Source organism: Thamnophis sirtalis, unplaced genomic scaffold, assembly GCF_051295495.1.
Source record: "Thamnophis sirtalis isolate CommonGarterSnake01/CBP01778 unplaced genomic scaffold, rThaSir2_p1.2 scaffold_10, whole genome shotgun sequence".
Classification (NCBI taxonomy): Eukaryota; Metazoa; Chordata; class Lepidosauria; order Squamata; family Natricidae; genus Thamnophis; species Thamnophis sirtalis.
In genome coordinates this window covers 62,621,039-62,640,500 of record NW_028261390.1, presented here as the reverse complement: position 1 = coordinate 62,640,500, position 19,462 = coordinate 62,621,039, and the positions used below count along the sequence as shown (strand labels likewise).

The 19,462-nt window shown below is 42.0% G+C and overlaps 1 protein-coding gene across 5 annotated transcripts in view; it reads right to left on the bottom strand.

Annotated features, from left to right (window-relative positions):
- Positions 1-19,462, bottom strand: part of CLOCK (clock circadian regulator) — a 55,713-nt gene that overhangs the window by 23,163 nt on the left and 13,088 nt on the right. For 3 of the 5 annotated variants that reach the window (XM_087724721.1, XM_087724725.1, XM_087724722.1), the window contains exons 2-9: positions 17,044-17,270; positions 16,124-16,252; positions 15,678-15,769; positions 11,039-11,098; positions 8,721-8,869; positions 4,798-4,889; positions 3,789-3,878; positions 836-956 (exon numbers count right to left, since the gene is read on the bottom strand). In XM_087724721.1, the coding sequence (XP_087580847.1) occupies positions 836-956; positions 3,789-3,878; positions 4,798-4,889; positions 8,721-8,869; positions 11,039-11,098; positions 15,678-15,724 (559 nt within the window). In that variant the 5' untranslated portion in view covers positions 15,725-15,769; positions 16,124-16,252; positions 17,044-17,270. The remainder of the gene's footprint in view (positions 1-835; positions 957-3,788; positions 3,879-4,797; positions 4,890-8,720; positions 8,870-11,038; positions 11,099-15,677; positions 15,770-16,123; positions 16,253-17,043; positions 17,271-19,462) is intronic. The other 2 variants (XM_087724724.1, XM_087724723.1) reach the window with 2 other exon arrangements.

Here is a 19,462-nt window from a genome sequence, read left to right as displayed (position 1 = left end):
CCAGTTAAAGATCCTGTTAGGAAAAGGAAAACAAGAAATTGGGGAGGAATAAAGAACTATATAGGGACGCGGTGGCTCAGTGGCTAAGATGCTGAGGTTGTCAATCAGAAAGGTCAGCAATTCAGCGGTTCGAATCCCTAGCGCCGTGTAACCGAGTGAGCTCCCGTTACTTGTCCCAGCTTCTGCCAGCCTAGCAGTTTGAAAGCACGTAAAAAATTCAGGTAGAAAAAAAGGAACCACCTTTGGTGGGAAGGTAACAGTGTTCCATGCGCCTTCGGCGTTTAGTCATGCTGGCCACATGACCATGGAGACATCTTCGGACAGCACTGGTTCTTTGGCTTTGTAACGGAGATGAGCACCACCCTCTAGAGCCGGGAACAACTAGCACATATGTGTGAGGAGAACCTTTACTTTTACGTTTAAAGAACTATAAGGAAATAGTATCTGACTGACAGAAACGCTGAATAAATCAGAAGTCCCTAACCACTGGGCCATGCGAGAGGCCGCCCACTCACAGCTCACAGCTCCACTCACATGAGGCCGGCATGCTCTTATGCTCATAAGAGTGGAGCTGCATGCGTGTATGCATCAGCCCATCGTTCTTGCAGCCCAATTCCCTTCTGTCCCTGCATTTGGGCCACTTTAGTTGTTGTTGGTGTCATTTGTTTTCTGTCATACTATTCTTCTCATTTACTTGCCATGTAAATTACTTCAGTAAATTCTTACCCCAACAAATAAATAATTCTTTTCATGAAGTTCATGTATATTTGTAAAGATGCAGGTTTTAAAATGATATTTCCTTGTAATAATAAAATAATTCAAAAATTCAACTTACATTTTAAATATTCTGGGGTCAATGAATCACTTTCCAACAGATGTGTGGATAGTATTTTATAAACCTCTGAATGTTCCCCCTCAGGGACAAAATTAAATATACTCTGATCCACAAGGTCAGACTAAAGGAGAAAAAAATAGATTGAAAACTAAAATCCAGTATTAATGAATCTCACTTTTTAATATAAAATCAAGCTGTCAAGAGAAAAAAAAATGTATACATTCTGTAGCACATGATCAGGTATGCTACATCAGTATTGATTCAGATGTGGCTAATAAAGATTATTATGTTCTCAATATTTGTTGTGTCTTAAGATTCTAGTCCCAGGAATAGAATTATTCCTAGGGGAATTATAGTACTCAACTTTAAAGTAGCTGTTGTGAAACCTCTGTGAAGAAGCTGTCTGTCTGTTTGGATGGGGACCATCTCCTCAGACCCATGAAGACTGTCATGACAAATTACTCCCAAAACTTATCATGTAGTCAACTAGGAGTCAAGAGTGACTTTTTAAAAAAAGTGGTCTACTGCTTTATTATAGAAGCCTTTCTTTTGTAATTTCTGCATAAATATATAGCATAAAATAATCTCCCTTGACACTTGGACTTCAAGTAGTGAAATATTGATTCAAAATAGTCATTTTCAAGTGCTCTGAAAAATTCATGTACAGTCAGTAGGCTTTTGTACTTATTTTCTTTCAGCGGCAAAACTTCATGCCACAGTACAAATATTTTCAGCTTCAAAATGTATGTATGTAGGACAACCACTTGAGACGGCCTCTCTGGAGAGATGAACCTACTGGTACAAAGTTTGGGCCTGGATTAGTTAAGTGTAAAGAAGTACATATTCGCCAGCATATTTCAACTCACACATCTTTCCATTCTATTATTATACAATTGTATCACAGCGGCCAGTTGTTTCGCTGGATTTGGCATTGGTTACTAGTCGGGCCCCACCCAGGGGCCTAGGACGTCGTAACGTATTTTCGTAATATGCGTGCAGATCCAAGCAGTGCGGCTTTTTGCATTTGACTGATGGTGATTTTGTCAATTTTTAACTGTTTTAAATGTAATTCCAGTGCTTTTGGAATAGCACCCAGTGTGCTAATTACCACTGGAATTACCACTGCTGGCTGGTGCCATAGTCGTTGAATTTCGATTTTTAAGTCCTGGTATTTTGCGATTTTTTCATGTTCCTTCTCGGCGACCCTGCTATCACCTGGTATTGCAATGTCTATGATTGTGACCTTATTTTTCTCAACCAGTGTGATGTCTGGTGTATTATGCGCCAGTATTTTGTCTGTTTGTATACGGAAATCCCACAAGATCTTGACCATCTGATTTTCAGTGACTTTTTCAGGCTGATGTTCCCACCAGTTTGTTGCTGTTTTAATATTATAATTTTTGCACAAATTCTAATGGATCATTTGTGCTACTGAATTGTGCTGCAATTTATAATCAGTCTGCGTGATTTTTTTACAGCAGCTGAGTATTATTATTATTATTAATTTATCCACTCTTCCAATCTTTAGCATATAAAAAAACTAAAATTTTACACGTCAGGTTTATTTTTGCCAAATAACATCCGTCTCTTTATAATACTTCTTTTGAAGCTAGTTTGTGCTATTGCATGAAGTACTATTCAATGAAAAAAAAAGGTTTTCAAAAACCAGAAGCCATATCTTAAGATAATTATATTGGTTCTAGCCATAAATATCTATTTGTGAGCATTTAAAGCATTAAAGGGAATGCATGCTTATATATACTGCATCTTATTCATCTATGTCCAAAAAGAAAGCATAGTGGAAGTTTTGAAAATGGCCAGCCTAACTAGTATACTGGGATGGTAGGTTAAAGAACTTCAACTTCAATCCTTTCATGATCTCAACCAGAAATATTACTAGTAGTCTGCATGGGGAAAATACCTGTACTGTGGATTATTATATGCCATTCATACTCCACCTGCTTCTTCAATAATTTATTAATATTCTGTTAGTAATTGCAAAAATGTATATTACTTTCTCTACTCAGAGGCCAATTCAGGAACATGAAGAACTTGCTAGATTTACACAGGCATTCTTCCATCTTACTTGGAGCATGCATTTGCGTATATGCAGTAATAATAGGCTTAAATCTTTTGCTGCCCTTTCGTAGTTATTTACATGTCTGGTTTGCCAGCTGAGATGTAATGGACTTTTGGTAACTTAACAAATGTATAGTAAAAAAAAAATCAAGATTATAATTACTTAAAATAATAAAATACATAATCTAATTGGCCAAATGAATATTAAAAGTGACAAGCTGTGGCATCACTGGTTATAATTCATCCCTAAGACCTTCTGGAAAATCTATGTTTTTAGGAAGGTCATGAGGTTGGGGGGCTTCAAACAAAGGGGAGCTACTACAGAGGATGACCATATCTGGCCTATCTTTAACAAGTACTCTCTAGTCAGTTAAGGGAAACCAAGTCTGTAGAGATTATATATTTAGCTATATTATGGTGACTTCAAAATGCTAATATTGCAACTGCCACAATTGCTTAATATACCTTAATGCTGGACAAACACTGGTGAATGGAGCAGGCCTTAGGCCTGACAGAGTTGGGATATATATCACTTTCTGAGTTCTCCAGAAATCTTCCTGTCACAGCACTGGCCATAGACCAAGTATAATACAAAACAGAGCAGACTTTCCTAAGCTGATGCCCTCCTGGTGCAATGAATTTCAACTCACATAATTCCCAGGAAGCATGGCCTGAGAGGAAATCCAACACATCTAGAGGGCACCAGGGTTGTGAAAAGCTGAGAATAACACGGTAGAAGTTCCACTGAGAAAAACAACAGAATCTTTTAAAAGATGAGAATGCTGTTTAAATTCCAGATTCTTAAATGGCAGATGGTAAAATGCCCATCAAATGACTTTAGAAGTTTGGTATCTCTCTGAAAGTGTGTACTTACTGGCAAATGTTCAAGTAAGGGGGTTACACTTTCTGATACATATATTATACTTCCATCTGTCATGATTGCTAGGAAAAAACCATCAAGAGCCTGAAATTAAACAAAAGAAACAGTTAGAGATAAACTGGTCTCTAACTGTTAATTTAGTTAACATTCAAAAAATGAAATAACTTAATTGAACGTAAAAGTAAACCTGCTTTCCACAGTGAATAATATATAGTTGGCAATGTTGAACATTATCTAAATAGAAGATCCTAGGTTAGGCTGGGAAAATGTACAGTGTATTATTTGAAATTATCTTTATTTTATTTTTCAATCTAAAAGACTGTCAAGAGCAGTAAAGTTTATTTTAGATAAAAATTAAGAAGGCTGAAATTCAAATAACTCAGCAAAAATATTGTTTCAAAACACTAGGAGGAACAAAAACAGTAGAAATTGACAATGGGGAATTGAAGTAATAAATTACAATTTCATGAATTCCCAGGGGGGAAAAAATAGCCTTTGCTGTCTTTTGGAACCAAGTCCTAATTGAATCCCAACGTGTAGACACCACTGCAAAAAACAAAACAAAACAACAACAAAAAAGGCTAATTCTGCTTCCCTTCTCAGACAATGGTGAAAAACAGCAAAGTAAAAGTCTTCCAACATTTTCAAAAACCAGGCATGTCATGGAAAAACCGACAGCATCTTCTATAAACTAGATTCAATTTCCTGGGCTTTGAAAAGTGATAGGACGCATCAAAACAGGAGTCCAACGTTAGTCCAAGAGTCAATTTAATATTACAAATATACAAATATTATATTCCAAATAATAAACAACAACCACCCCCTTCCCTGAACAGCATTCTACATAAGTGACATTTCATCAGAAGTTATTTTAACATGCTATTAATAAAAATGCATTTTAAGGATAATGTAAAGCTAAAAAGTTATATTCAACTATACCAATATAATATAAAGAAGTAACAATAAGAGTCTAATCACATATTTTAAGATGAAAACAAATTACCTCTAACATTAACTGAGTAAATTCTTCATTACTAAGGAATGTGGGTTTCCAGTCCTGTCGAATTTCACTGGCATCTGACTGGGCAGTGATTTCTACAAAAGAAGATAAATGTTCTGTCCATAAAGACAATCTACTCTACCTATCCACCTTTGCTTGCTGCTAACAATCCAGTCATTCTAGATGCGGAGAAGGCAATAAACTATGTATAAAGAAGAAAAATGTAAGTACTGAGTCAGTCAAACTTATGAAAAACAAAAGGTTCCTTTCTCATTATTGCAAGATGGCCAGTTTGCATTTTGCTTCAAAGTGTCTGGCCAGGATCCTACAAGACTCCTATAAGACTATTATTTTCCAACAGCAAATGTTCATTCTCCATGAGAACGAAGTCAGTTGTTAATCCTTTTTAAGTCTTAAATTCCATCCAGCTAACGCAATATCTTACATGATCTAAATGGCTCTTTAGATAAAGAATGCACTATTTCCAGCCATCAAAAAAATAAATAAATAAACCCAACCCAACTTTATATTCTGGCTGCAGCCAACAACTCTTTTTAAAAAAATCAGAATTATGCTATAAACCAATAAAGCTCACAAATTTAAGATGAACTTAAAATCTAATTTAAACAATTTGCATGAAAGAGAAGTACCATAGTAAATGGGGACAAATTACATTCTAAGAAGCTCAAGTAGGAAAAAGACAAGGGAAAGCTTACATCTGATATGTCAATCAAACCTAAACCAATGAATTCAAATGGTGAGCAAAAGAATCAGTCAAAACCAAGAAAAGGTGGGCTTTAAAACAGGACAGGGAAACTCCATTTGGCCTTTGGTATAACTTATTTCTTGAGGGGAGAAGTAGAGCAGCTTTTTTCCAGTTGGCACCCAGCCACATAAGCAAGACTCTAATTCTCAGGGAGCTGGAAACTGGAGATACAGGAAATATTTAGCAATTTAAGAACTAGCAGGAGTAGAAGTAAATCAGAATCTACTTTTTGTTTATTGTAAACCATTCTTGGCCTTCAATTTTCTGTACTGGTTCTTTGTGCATGTTTATTCTGGGCTAAAAATAAACAGTCCTTTTACTTAATTCCTTCCTATATCTGTCTTTCAAACCTATCGCTATAACTTAAGCGGACATTTTTTTAACTTTTTCACAAAAGAGAGAATTATACATCTAAAGAATTCCTCATGAAATTCACCTGCAGCCATGTTTATACAATACAATAGCAGAGTTGGAAGGGACCTTGGAGGTTTTCTAGTCCAACCTCCTGCCTAGGCAGGAAACTCTATACCGTTCCAGAGAAATGGCTATCCAACTTCTTCTTAAAGACTTCCAGTGTTGGGGCATTCACAACTTCTGGAGGCAAGCTGTTCCACTGATTAATTGTTCTGTCAGGAAATTTCTCCTCAGTTCTAATTTGCTTCTCTCCTTGATTAGTTTCCACCCATTGCTTCTTGTTCTACCCTCAGGTGCCTTGGAGAATAGTTTGACACCCTCTTCTTTGAGGCAACCCCTGAGATATTGGACACTACTATCATGTGTCCCCTAGTCCTTCTTTTCATTAAACTAGACATATCCAGTTCCTGCAACCGTTCTTCATATGTTTTAGCCTTGATTCCCCTAATCATATTTGTTGCTCTTCCCTGCACTCTTTTTAGAGTCTCCACATCTTTTCTACATCGTGGTGACCAAAACTGAATGCAGTATTCTAAGTGTGGCCTTACCAAGGCATTATAAAGTGGTATTAATATTTCACGTGAACTTGATTCTATCCCTGTTTATGTAGCCTAGAACTGTGTTGGTTTTTTGGCAGCTGCTGCACACTGCTTGCTAATATTTAAATGGTTGTCCACTAGGACTCCAAGATCCCTCTTACAGTTACTACTGTTGAGCAAGGTACCACCTATACACAAAAAATTGAATTGAATTACTGTATCTGTGCATTTTGTTTTTCTTGCCTAAATGTAGAACCTTACTCTTTTCACCATTGAATTTCATTTTATTACATAGTGCCCAATGTTCAAGTTTGTCAAGATCCTTCTGTATCTTAAGCCTGTCTTCTGGAGTGTTGGTTATTCCTGCCAGCTTGGTATCATCTGCAAATTTGATGAGTTCCCCATTTATTCCCTCATCCAAATCATTGATGAAGATGTTGAAGAGTACTGGGCCTAAAACAGAGCCTTGGGGTACTCCACTGCATACTTCCCTCCATGTAGATGCAGTTCCATTGAGGACTACACGTTGAGTGCAGTTGGTCAGCCAGTTACGAATCCATATGGTGGTGATGCTGTCCAACCCACATTCTTCTACTTTATCTAGTAGTAGGTTATGGTCTACCTTATCAAATGCCTTACTGAAGTCCAAGTAAACTATATCGACGGCATTCCTCTTGTCCACTAATTTTGTCACTTTGTCAAAGAATGCAATAAGATTAGTCTGGCATGATCTGTTTTTGACAAACCCATGTTGGCTTTTGGCTATTACTTTGTTTACTTCTAGGTGTTCTCTAATTCGTTGCTTGATTATCTTTTCCAGAATCTTTCCTGGTATTGAGGTCAGGCTGATAGGTCTATAGTTTCCTGGATCTATTTTTTTTCCTTTTTTGAAGATGGGAACCATATCAGCTCTTTTCCAGTCCTCTGGCAGTTCCCCAGTGCTCCAGGATCTCTGAAAGATATAGTTCAGTGGTTCTGAGATCTCATCTGCCAGTTCCTTCAGAACCCTGGGGTGTAATCCATCCGGTCCTGGTGATTTGAACTTGTCTAGGGTAGACAGGTGCTCACTTACCATTTTCTTCCCTATTTCAATTTGTGTTCCTAATCTGATTTTTGTGGTGCTGTTTTTGATAGGTTGGACTGTTTTATCTCTTTGTGTAAAGACAGACGCAAAAAATGAGTTAAATAGTTCTGCTTTCTCCCTGTTGCTTGTCACCTTCTTGCCACTTTCTCCCAGCAATGGACCAATTGTTTCCTTAACCTTTTTCTTGTTTTTAACATGTTGGGAGAAGCTTTTTTTTGTTATTTTTTACTTTTGTGGCAAGCCTTTCTTCATTGTGAGCCTTAGCTTTCCTCACTTCATCTTTACATGCTCGGGCTATTTGCTGATAATCTGCCTTAGTTATGTCCCTCACTTTCCACTTTTTATACTTATCTTTTTTGTCTTTCAATTTGTCAGAGAGTTCTTTATGTAGGCATGCTGGGTTTTTTGGGGAGATGTTATTTTTCTTCTTCATTGGTATTGTGCTAGACTGGGCTTTTGTAATCTCATTTTTCAAAATTTCCCCAGCTTCTTGAGTTGTTTTCCCCTTGAAGATTCCATCCATGGAATTCTTCCCAAGCTCTAAGTTTATTGAAATTAGCTCTCTTAAAATCCAAGACTCTAGTTTGACTTTGTTCTACTATTTGTGTTTGCATAATGTTGAATTCCAATATTGCATGGTCACTTGCCCCAGGGTTCTCTGACTCCCTCCTTGTAGAAAACAGCTCCAATCACCAGCCTCAGGGAAGTTCAAATGAAATGGAGTTAAAGGACCACTATCTAATCCTCTTTGTCTCTCTGACTCCCCCCCTTGTAACCAGCAGCTCCAATCACCAGCCTCAGGAAGGTTCAAATGAAATGGAATTAAAGGGCCCCTACCTTTGTCTCTCTGACTCCCCCCTTATATGTGCATATTGGGCTTTTTTTGTGTGGTCAAGTTTATATTAACTCTAATAAATTCAGTAATTTCATTAAACATAAAGATGTGTTACTTTTAGAAATAAGTCCCTGTAAATAGCAATAGCACTTAAGACTTACATATCGTATCACTGTGCTTTACAGCCCTGAGGGATTTACAGACCATATTGCTCCCAAAAATCTGAATGTTAATATATTTATAAATTTCAAAACATTCACAACTTCCATGTAACATCTAAAAAATTACCTTTGTGCTTCCTTAAAAAGTCAATACTTTTCTGCAATACAGTGGATTTATCCATCTTTCGAGCATTGCCTGGAAGCATGGATCCCAGCTCTTTGATGAGTATATTAAATTGATCTCTGCGTTTCTTTTCAGACTTGTTTCTTGATACTCTATTTAAAAAAATTATAAGTACCGTAAGAGAGAACAGCATTATACAAATTCTTGATGAGTAATTGCACTGGATCCTGATGGAGACATATTATAGCCACACTGAAGTCATAAAATTTAACTCTAAAAGAAGAATCCAAGGTCTTGCAAAGGCTAGAGGAATGCTGGATATAGTGGAGCGGAGCCACATTGGCCAGATAGATGTCCCACAATAAATCCCACAGGAAGTTTTGTGGGTAAAGAAAGTAAGCAATCCTATCACTAACAGGACCTGAAACTGAGTATTTTAGGCAATCATGAATCTGAAGTGTCCTTAGTTTCTTTACTTATCTGCTCATTTTCCGAAGTACATAACCACCAACTGACTCAGTTCCTTTCTTACTTGGTAAGAAAGAGGAAAGTATAAATTTCCACCAGAAAATCCTACATCCCCGTTTCAGAAGTTATCATAAAGCCTTCCATCACCAAAAGGATCTTCCTACTGATTTCATGAAATTATACATGCAAACTGATAAACAGAAGCATGACTATGTCTACATTCAGCAAACCCATTCACATTCAGCAAGGCTTGGCAAACAGTGCTTCAAAGGAATATTTATCACTACAGACCTTATCTATCTTGGAAAGCTACCATGTAAATATTTTCCAAATGAGGTGCTGTGCAAGGAAAGACTGGGCACAGAGTCTCTGAGATTCACGGACAGATCTTCACACTCCTGAAATGAATCTAACGACCGAACAAATTGTTTCCTGAAAAAGCCCATTCCCCTTTTGCTCCTCTTTTATTTCCTATGGGAGGGGCCAATCACCTTCCCCTGTGACTTTACTCCCAAGTCTACCCTGATTTTTGAGTTCTTCTTTTCTTCTGGCAGCTCTGTGCATGCGCACACTGGGAACAGGCACTAGCTGTTCCTCTGCCTCACTGCTGTCTAGCTCCGTAGGCACCTGATCACTGCCAAATGGCCTCTGCCTCCAATGCAGAGCCCTCATCGAAGCCTTCCCCAGCCTCCAGGACTGGTCCATGCTGCTCCCCAACCTTCTCACAGTCCAACTCTGCTGCCAGCTGTGCTGGCTGCCGATGGGATACAACATCTTCCTCCACTGATGCTGTGACAACCTTGGTTGGGGATTCCTCTCCTTTGTCAAAGACATGATCAGGACTACTATTCAGTCGTAAGAATTTTCAGTGGGAATCCTAGATCTTGGCTGAACAGAGAATTCTCCTTCTACCGGCAAATAGAAACCAACTGGACAAGTTCCAGTTGTTGTTGAGGGTAACAGATGAGGAGGTAATATCTCTGAGCAACCTACTTCTCCACAGCCTACAAATTAGTGCTCTAACTACATTTTCCGCCCCTCTCCATCCATCTTTCCATATATGTTGTATTTTTTAAATTTATAAGTAGGGTCTCGTGATCTTATGCAAGCTGCTTCGAGAGCTTTTCAGGCTGAAAGACAGAGTATAAAATAATTATAGCAATAGCAATAGCACTTATATTCCACTTCATAGTGGTATATTCTTTACAGCATTCTCTAAGTGGTTTACAGAGTCAGCATGTTGCCCCCAACAATCTGGGTCCTCATTTTACCCACCTCGTAAGGATGGAAGGCTGAGTCAACCTTGAGCCACTGAGATTTGAATTGCCGAACAGCAGCTAGCAGTCAGCTGAAGTAACCTTCAGTACTGCACCCTAACCACTGCGCCACCTCGGTTCTTATGTGAAACGTTAGCAGTGTAATTTTTTTAATGGAGCTGAAATATTTGCTTTAGACACATTAATTGCCGTGATATATCCACTTTAATTTTAAAAAGAACCAGTTTCTTTCTAAATAGTTGCACACATGGAAATACAAGAATTGTAAAAAATGTAGAAGTCTGGAATCTTCTTAAGAATAAAATGAAAAAAATGTTATTTCCTCAGCATTTTTCTTACAGTAATTTTTGTAAGACACATTGACAACAATGGGAGGGGAAGAAGAAAGGATAATATTTCCAGTCAATCCCTCGTTTACTTTCCACATCTCCATGCAATCTTTGACAATCTTCCCCACCTTGCTGGAGACTGCTTCAAAAGACTGTCTTTGTTTAATACAGAATGCAATTACAATGCATAAATATACCTCCTGATCACAAATGAAGAGGTTTCATGCTACTCTTTCACAAAACAAACCTCTTTGCTTTATCTTTGTCATCTTCTTCCACGAGACCATCGAAAATGCTGCCATCATCTCTACCAAAAAAAAAAAAAAAGCAGGTTTTAGAAAACAATAACCTTGCACAGACTGGGGCTAATCATGAAGACATAGCCAGAAGCAGATATACCGTATTTTTCAGAGTATAAGACACACCTTTTTTCCCTCAAAAAAAAAAAAGGGCTGAAAATCTGGGTGCGTCTTATACATCAAATACAGCGTTTTTTGCCTCCTGAAGCCCCGCCCCTTCACAAAAATGGCTGTGCATACCCTCATGGAAGTTTAAAGAGTTCCTGGGAGCTGGGGAGGGCAGAAATGAGCAAACAATGGGCTGTTTTTTGCCCCCCCCCAGCCCCCAGCAGCACTCTATAAGCCTCCATAAGGCTATGCATGCAGTTTTTTTGACAAAAACTGTTCCAAGAAAACAGGCCGTTTTTTGCTCGTTTTGGGGGGCCCACCCCCGCAGGAGCACTCTGCAAGTCCCCCCAAGGCTATTCATGCCTTTAAAAAAACAGGCCCGTTTTTGCGGAAAACTTGCCATTTTTGGACGTTTGCAGAGGGGAAAAACTCCCCCCCCCTTTCGGAAAGCTCTCGAGTTAGAGTGATTGATAGAATTACATTGATCAAGTGCTGTGCCAGCAGAAACAAAGTCTTAGGTGCTGCAGATTGTCAGGGATTTCCTTCTCCAGCACATGGATAAATACACCTGGAAACATCTACCTACCTACTCCCCCCCCACCTATCTCCCCCCCCACCTATTTATTGCCACTTTTTATTGCCATTATTGTTGTATTTTTATGTTTTTAACTTACGTGGGAATTGTTTGGGGAAGTGTTTGAGTATGTATGATTCGGAGGGCCTGCCGGGAGTGGCGGGGGCGATGGGGGTGGTTGAGGGGACCAGCGACACAGGAGAGGGTCGGGGTATTGCGGTCGTAACAGGGAGGGGCAGATACGGCGGGGACTTTAGGGCAGGCCATTACCGGGGAAGGAGGGTTCGCTACATTGCAGAGATCCCTCCTTCCGGCCCTAGGAGTCCCACTCCAAGACCAGATGGCGTGAGTAGTCAGGACCCTGGTCTCAGGCTGTTGTCGCTAAATGCCAGGTCTGTTGTCCATAAAGCTCCTCTCGTCCGGGACTTAATTTTAGACGAGAGGGCAGACCTGGCATGTATTACTGAGACCTGGCTGGGCCCAGAGGGAGGAGTCCCCCTTGTAGAACTGTGCCCAGAAGGATTTCAGGTGCTGCATCAGCCTAGAGCCCAGGGAAGGGGTGGAGGTGTGGCCGCCGTTATCCGGGAGTCGTTAGTTCCTCGTAGGGTCCCTGCTCCGGAGATTGTCGGGTGTGAGTCTTTGCTGTTAAAGTTGGACCTCAAGGGTCAAGTGGGTCTGCTGCTAACGTACCTGCCTCCCAACAGCGTTGCAGCAGCCCTCCCCTCGCTCCTCGAGTCGGTAGCCGAGCTGGCAATTGAGTTCCCTAGGCTGATGGTCCTGGGGGACTTCAATTTGCCGTCGCTCGGTGAAAGCTCTGACGGGGCGCAGGAGTTCATGGCTTCCATGACAGCCATGGGCTTGACCCAAGTAATTCGAGGCCCAACCCATTCAGCGGGACACATGCTTGACCTCGTATTTCTCTCGGAGCAGTGGATTTGTGATCTTGGTCTGAGGGGGAGCGACATCATACCCCTGTCGTGGTCAGACCACTGCCTACTGAGGCTCGACTTCCGGAGGCCAAACCCCCACTGTAGGGAGGAGGAACCGACCAGGTGGTTCCGCCCCAGGCGTCTTATGGAGCCGTTAAGGTTCCAGACAGAGCTTGGGGTCATTCCTGACACTCTCGCCCACAGTCCGGTGGAGACTCTGACTGCTGCGTGGCACTCGGCAGCGTCGGAGGCCCTCGACCGGATTGCGCCACTGCGGCCCCTCCGAGACAGCGGATCCCGGAGACCCCCTTGGTTTACCGAGGAGCTCCGGGAGATGAAGCGCCGGAGGAGATGCCTAGAGCACCGTTGGAGGTCCGACAAGTCCGAATCGAACCGAGCAATGGTAACCACCTGCACCAGGGAATACACCAGGGCACTCAGGGCAGCAAAAAGATCACACATAGCCACCCTGGTTGCATCCGCTGAGTCCCGTCCGGCCGCCCTGTTTAGGGTAACCCGCTCCCTACTGAACAAAAGGGAGGCGGGGGAACCCTTGCAGGGCAGAGCCGAAGAATATGCCCAATTTCTAGCGGACAAAATTGCTCGGTTTCGGTCGGACTTGGACTCCATTCCTGCAGTTCCAGCCGAGACACTAGGGGACCAAGTAGAACAGCTCTGGGTTGAGTTTCAGGATGTTACCCCCGGGGATGTGGACAAGGCCATGAGAGCTGTAAGTACCTCCACCTGTGCTTTGGATCCGTGTCCCTCATGGCTGGTCAGGGACTGCAGTGAGGTGACACGAGGCTGGATCCAGGCGGTTGTGACCGCCTCCCTTCGGGAGGGGAACTTCCCCGCCGCACTGAAAGCGGCGGTGGTGAGACCCCTCCTGAAGAAACCATCCTTGGATCCGGCTGTCCTTAATAGTTATCGCCCTGTCTCCAACCTTCCCTTTCTGGGAAAGGTTGTTGAGAAGGTGGTGGCCTTTCAGCTCCAACGGTCCTTGGAGGAAGCAAACTACCTAGACCCCTTCCAGTCAGGCTTCAGACCCGGCTACAGCACAGAAACCGCTTTGGTCGCATTGATGGATGATCTTTGGAGAGCCAGAGATGAAGGACATCCCTCCATCCTGGTCCTCCTTGACCTCTCAGCGGCTTTCGATACCGTCGACCATGGTATCCTTCTGCGACGACTGCGGGAGGTGGGAGTGGGAGGCACCGTGTTACGGTGGTTCTCCTCCTACCTCTCGGACAGGTCGCAGTCGGTGTTAGTGGGGGGGCAGAGATCGTCCCCTAGGCCCCTAAATTATGGGGTGCCTCAGGGGTCGGTCTTATCCCCCCTACTATTCAACATCTACATGAAACCGCTGGGAGAGATCATCCGTAGGCACGGGATCAGATACCATCAATATGCGGACGATACTCAATTGTATCTGTCCGCCCCGTGCCAACTCAATGAAGCGGTGGATGTGGTGAGCCGGGGTCTTGAGGCCGTTATGGACTGGATGAGGGTTAACAAGCTTGTGCTCAACCCGGAAAAGACCGAGTGGCTGTTGTGTTTTCCTCCCAAAGATTTGACTAATATACCATCACTCAGGCTGGGGGGTCAAATTCTATACCCCTCAGAGAGGGTTCGCAACTTGGGAGTCCTCCTGGATCCGCAGCTGTCATTTGACCACCACCTAACGGCTGTGACCAGGGGGGCATTCGCCCAGGTTCGCCTGGTGCGCCAGTTGCGACCCTTCCTGAATCGGGAGGCTCTCACAACAGTCACTCGGGCCCTAGTGATCTCTAGGCTGGAATACTGCAATGTGCTCTACATGGGGCTGCCCTTGAAGAGCATCCGGCGACTTCAGCTAGTGCAGAACGCAGCCGCGCGAGTGATTGCGGGTGCTCCTCGATTCACCCGCATAACACCTATCCTCCGCGAGCTGCGCTGGCTACCTGTCGATCTCCGGATGCGCTTCAAGGTGCTATTAATCACCCATAAAGCCCTTCATGGCAGTGGATCTGGATACTTGAGAGACCGCCTTCTGCCAATTACATCCCTGCGACCAATAAGATCTCATAGGTTAGGCCTCCTCCGTATTCCATCGGCCAGCCAGTGTCGGCTGGCAACTACAAGGAGGAGGGCCTTCTCAGCAGTAGCCCCGGCCCTTTGGAACGAGCTCCCTGTAGAGATCCGCACCCTCTCCACCGTCCAAGCCTTCCGCACAGCCTTGAAGAACTGGCTCGCCCGCCAGGCCTGGGGATAAGGATAGTGACCCCTCCCGAATGATGAATGTATGTTGCTTACCATTTTAGTATTTGTCTCTATTTTGTTGTCTGTATCCCCCCCCTTCCTAGTTTATGTGAGCCGCCCTGAGTCCCCTCAGGGAAAAGGGCGGCCTACAAATTCCAATAAACTATAAACTATAAACTATCTACTGTATCTCTCTCTCTTTCTCTACCTACACCCTCTCTTTCTCCCCTTACCTACCTATTGTATTTCTCTATGTCTATTTCTCTCTCTCTCTCTCTACCTATCTACCTAACTACTCTCTCTCCCTACCTATCTACTGTATTTCTCTCTCTTTCTCTCCCTCTCTATCCCTCTATCTACCTACCTACTTTTTTTTTAATTTGCCCCTTCAAAATCTTGTATGCGTCTTATACTCCAGTAAAATACATACTCCGAAAAATACAGTAGTTCAGAACCAGTTATGTACAGTATTTATTAATTACATTTGTTTGCCCCCCCCATATCACCTCAAATGATGCAGCTATTTTAACAATTCAAAAAGAAATACACCCACCACATTCTTACCAAACTTTTTTTTAGTTCACACTCATGTATCAATCATATCTTGGGATAACGTGAAAACTTAATGCTGATTTGTAACAAATAGAAGATAATTTTTTCACCTGTCTTTCTTTGAAATTCTCATTTAGTACATAGGTAACTTTAAGGGTATAAACTTAAAATTAAAAAATAACTTACCTGTCTGCAATGGAGCTCATTTTATGGGTACTTATGGTAAGGAACATAACATATCACACTTTAGTCTTGTGGTAGACATTTGTGATTCTGATCTGCAGGTACATGAAATAAAAGGAAATAGAATTTGCAATTATTCCTTCTATTTTCTAAAGGATTCCAACAACCCATGTAATAAGGTTCCAAACCCTCAAGAGCCTTTTAACTTCGGTATCTTCAATGTAGCTCCTTTTCTCACCAAATAATGCCACAGCATGTGCCACCATGAAAACCAAAAAGAAATCAATTTCCTACAACATATCAAAATTTGCTATTTTAAAAAGTTTCAAAAATCCCACTTATGATGCTCCGCATACCTGACCTAGATTCCTGAAGCCAGTCTCTAATCTTATTTATAGACACATATCATAATTATGGTTTAGATTAAATTTAAACTTGCAATATTTTACCGTGTGTTCCTTTCTGGATGATAAATGGCGATATTCTACAAAGACTGATTACAGAAGGGCCAATTTTTGAGAGAAAGGTGTCTTCAGAATATATTGCCCATAGAGGTTCTTTTAAATTCTAGCGTATTACTATTTAAAACAAAAAAGAAAAAAGTTAATGTTTTAACCTAAAGGAGCAACATCTAATATTATGATAATAATAGTAACAAAATACTTTAATAACATATGAAATGCTAGCTGGGTTAGACCAATCGACTATTTAATCCAGTATTTTGTGCCTGTAGTGACCAATCAAATGCAAAAGCACCACTTATATTCTCCAAGCAACTGGTATTCCCTTTTAATCTTAATATCACTTTAAAAATATAAAAATTATCAAAGTTGACAGCCATAACTAAACCTTGTGAAGGGGAACTGCACAGCTTAACTGTGGAGTCTGTGTAGAAATGTTTTCCTTTGCCTCTAAATTCCATAATTTAATTCCATATTCTAAAATGGAGATAAATTATCTACTTTTGCCACACCTGTCCCATTTATTGTCCTTCTACATATAAAAGTCTCAACTATTTCTCTGCCATAGAGAAATTATAGCAAACTCATGACCATTTTAATTTATCTTATTTCTTAAACTTATAGCAAGAAAGTCCTACTTAACAAGATGAAATTTCTTTAGAAGGTTTACTTTGAAGTAGCTATTGAAGTTCCTATATATCAGTTCACTAGTTATACAATTTTTTTAAATATGTTGCTCGGGTAGATGGTGTACTTTATCTAATTTAAATATGTAGTTTATTTAATTTAAATTTTTTGGACCTTTTCGACTTCTTTGCATTACTGAGCACCACCGATTATGATACCTTACTGACTGATTATGACAATTGGGACTCATGGGTACCATTTTACAGCGATTCCATACTTACCTGAATCAGCAGTTGCAGTCAATAATTATGGGGGAATAGAACATGAATCCTTGGCTGCTTCTGTGTGGGATGCCACAGGGATCTCTCCAATTTAACATCTATCTGAAGTCGCTGTCACCTTGAAGTAAAGTGACTTTAGTATGCTGATGATATCCATATGCCATCATTCCGAACTGAGCCAGACATGCTGTAGAAAGCCTGAACGGGTATCCTGAAGCTGTCAGATTCTGGATGGGACGAAACAAACTAAAATCAGCCACATTGCAACATTGGCTCTAATTGATTGATTGTGGGCATTCCATATTGGTATGTATTTTTTATTCTGTTATGACACTGCTACTTGATTTTCTCCACTTAGTTGTGCACTTCTGAAAGGAGTATACTATAAATATTTTCAGTTAAAATAAATAAGGGTTTGATCTTGATCTTCTTATACAATTAAGGCTATTCAGCAAAGCTACAATCTCAAACACTTGCAAACATTTGAACTGATTTACTGATTTTCAATGATATCACTTGTTCATCTATAGTTATATATATTATGTAACTGCACAAAACAGTATATGTACACAGACACACACAGACACACACACACACTATTTGCATTATTTTTGGCTTGTAAAAAAGCAGATGCTAACTACAAATAAGTTTCACTTTGCTTCATCTAGTGATTGCCAAATTTGTTCAGTTCTGATATTGTAGATCTAATCAATACCCACAATTTAGAAAAAACAATAATTCCAGAGTGGCTATAAGGTTTATGCAACTAGTTCAGTTTGGAAAGCAATATTAAGTGACCTATGAATATAGTTGTTCTATTCATACTACCAATATTTTGAATTCTGGCAAAAAATGACTGTTGGCTTGCCTGAACGGTCGTTCTCTGGGCGCTGCGGGTGAGTCCAAGCAGTCTAACTGCCCTAGGACTGAGTAGATTTTTCTTTAACCACGCCTTCTTCTCCTTATTGAGGTCAGATTAAAAATGAAGGTCTTATCCGCTGCAGGACGCCCTACAGGATTCTTGACCATGATAAGGAGTCTTGGACACCTAGTTAAACCCTGAGTGGATTTGGACTCTCCTGCAGCACCCAGAGAACGACCGTTTAGGTAAGCCAATGATCATTCTCCTGTGCGCTGCTTGGAGAATCCAAGCATGGGACATACCCAAGCTATTGTGTCCCAGGGAGGGAAGAACTCGTGTCCAGAAAGTCTGGAGCCAAGGCAACTTTCTGTAAAACACGTCTTCCAACAAAGGCTTCGGCTGAGGCAAAGGTGTCAATTTTGTAATTCCTGATGAACGCACTGCAAATGTCAATAATGGAAGCTTGGGTCGCCCACGCTGCTGTAGGGGCAGCACTCCTTGTAGAGTGTGCTGTCACTCGACCTGGCACGGTCCTGCCCTGATGTTCATAAGCCATTTTGATACAGGCCCGCAGCCAAAGGTTTTGCTTCCTCAGAAGCTCCCCCTCAAGTGCCAAATGGCCAGCTGGAGCCACTGGGGATCCAGGTGAGTGACGGCCCCCTGGCTGAGGGAGATCTGCTCCTGAGGAATTCTCCATGGTGTGTGGACGGAGAGCCTGACAAGGTCCGCATACCAGGACCTCCTGGGCCAATGTAGGGCAACAAGGAGGATCTCCGCCTCCTCCGCTAAGAGTTTGTTGATTACCTGCAGAATGAGCGGGAGGGGCAGGAATGCAAATAGCAGTCCTGAGGGCCATTTGCACCTCAGCGCGTCCGTCCCTTCCGCCTGGGGCGAATGGTAACATGAATAAAACCTGGGCAGGTCCGTGTTGACCTGAGTGGCGAATAGGTCGACTTGCGGTTGGCCAAACCTCCGAACCATCTGTCGGAACAGAGCTGGGTGTAGACGCCACTTGGAGTTGTCGATCGTTGACGGCTCAGCCAGTCTGCCCTCACGTTGCTTGTCCCGGATATGTGATCCGCTCTGATGGACGCTAGGTGACGTTCAGCTCACCTTCCCAGAGACTCCGCTTCTGTCATGAGCCTCCTGGAGTGGGTGCCACCCTGCCGGTTTATGTGGGCCTTTGTTGCAAAGTTGTCTGTGAGTAACAGTACATGGCGACCCACAATCTGCTGTGAAAACCGTCGTAGGGTGAGCCAGGCCGCTCTCAGCTCTAGCCAATTTATGCTTTGGGCTGCCTCCCTCTGTGACCATCTTCCTTGTGTCAGCTGCCCCTGGCAATGAGCTCCCCATCCATAGAGACTGGCATCTGATGTGACCACGACTCTTTTGGGTTCCTTGAACTGGCACCCCTTCGCGACTGCAGTCAAGTGCCATCATTCAAGGGAACGCAGCGCCTTCTGAGGACAAACACGTCTGGGAGAATTGCTGACCTTTGACCGCTGCATCGGTAGGAGAAACCACTGTAGTTCCCCGGCATGAAGTCGCACCCAGGGA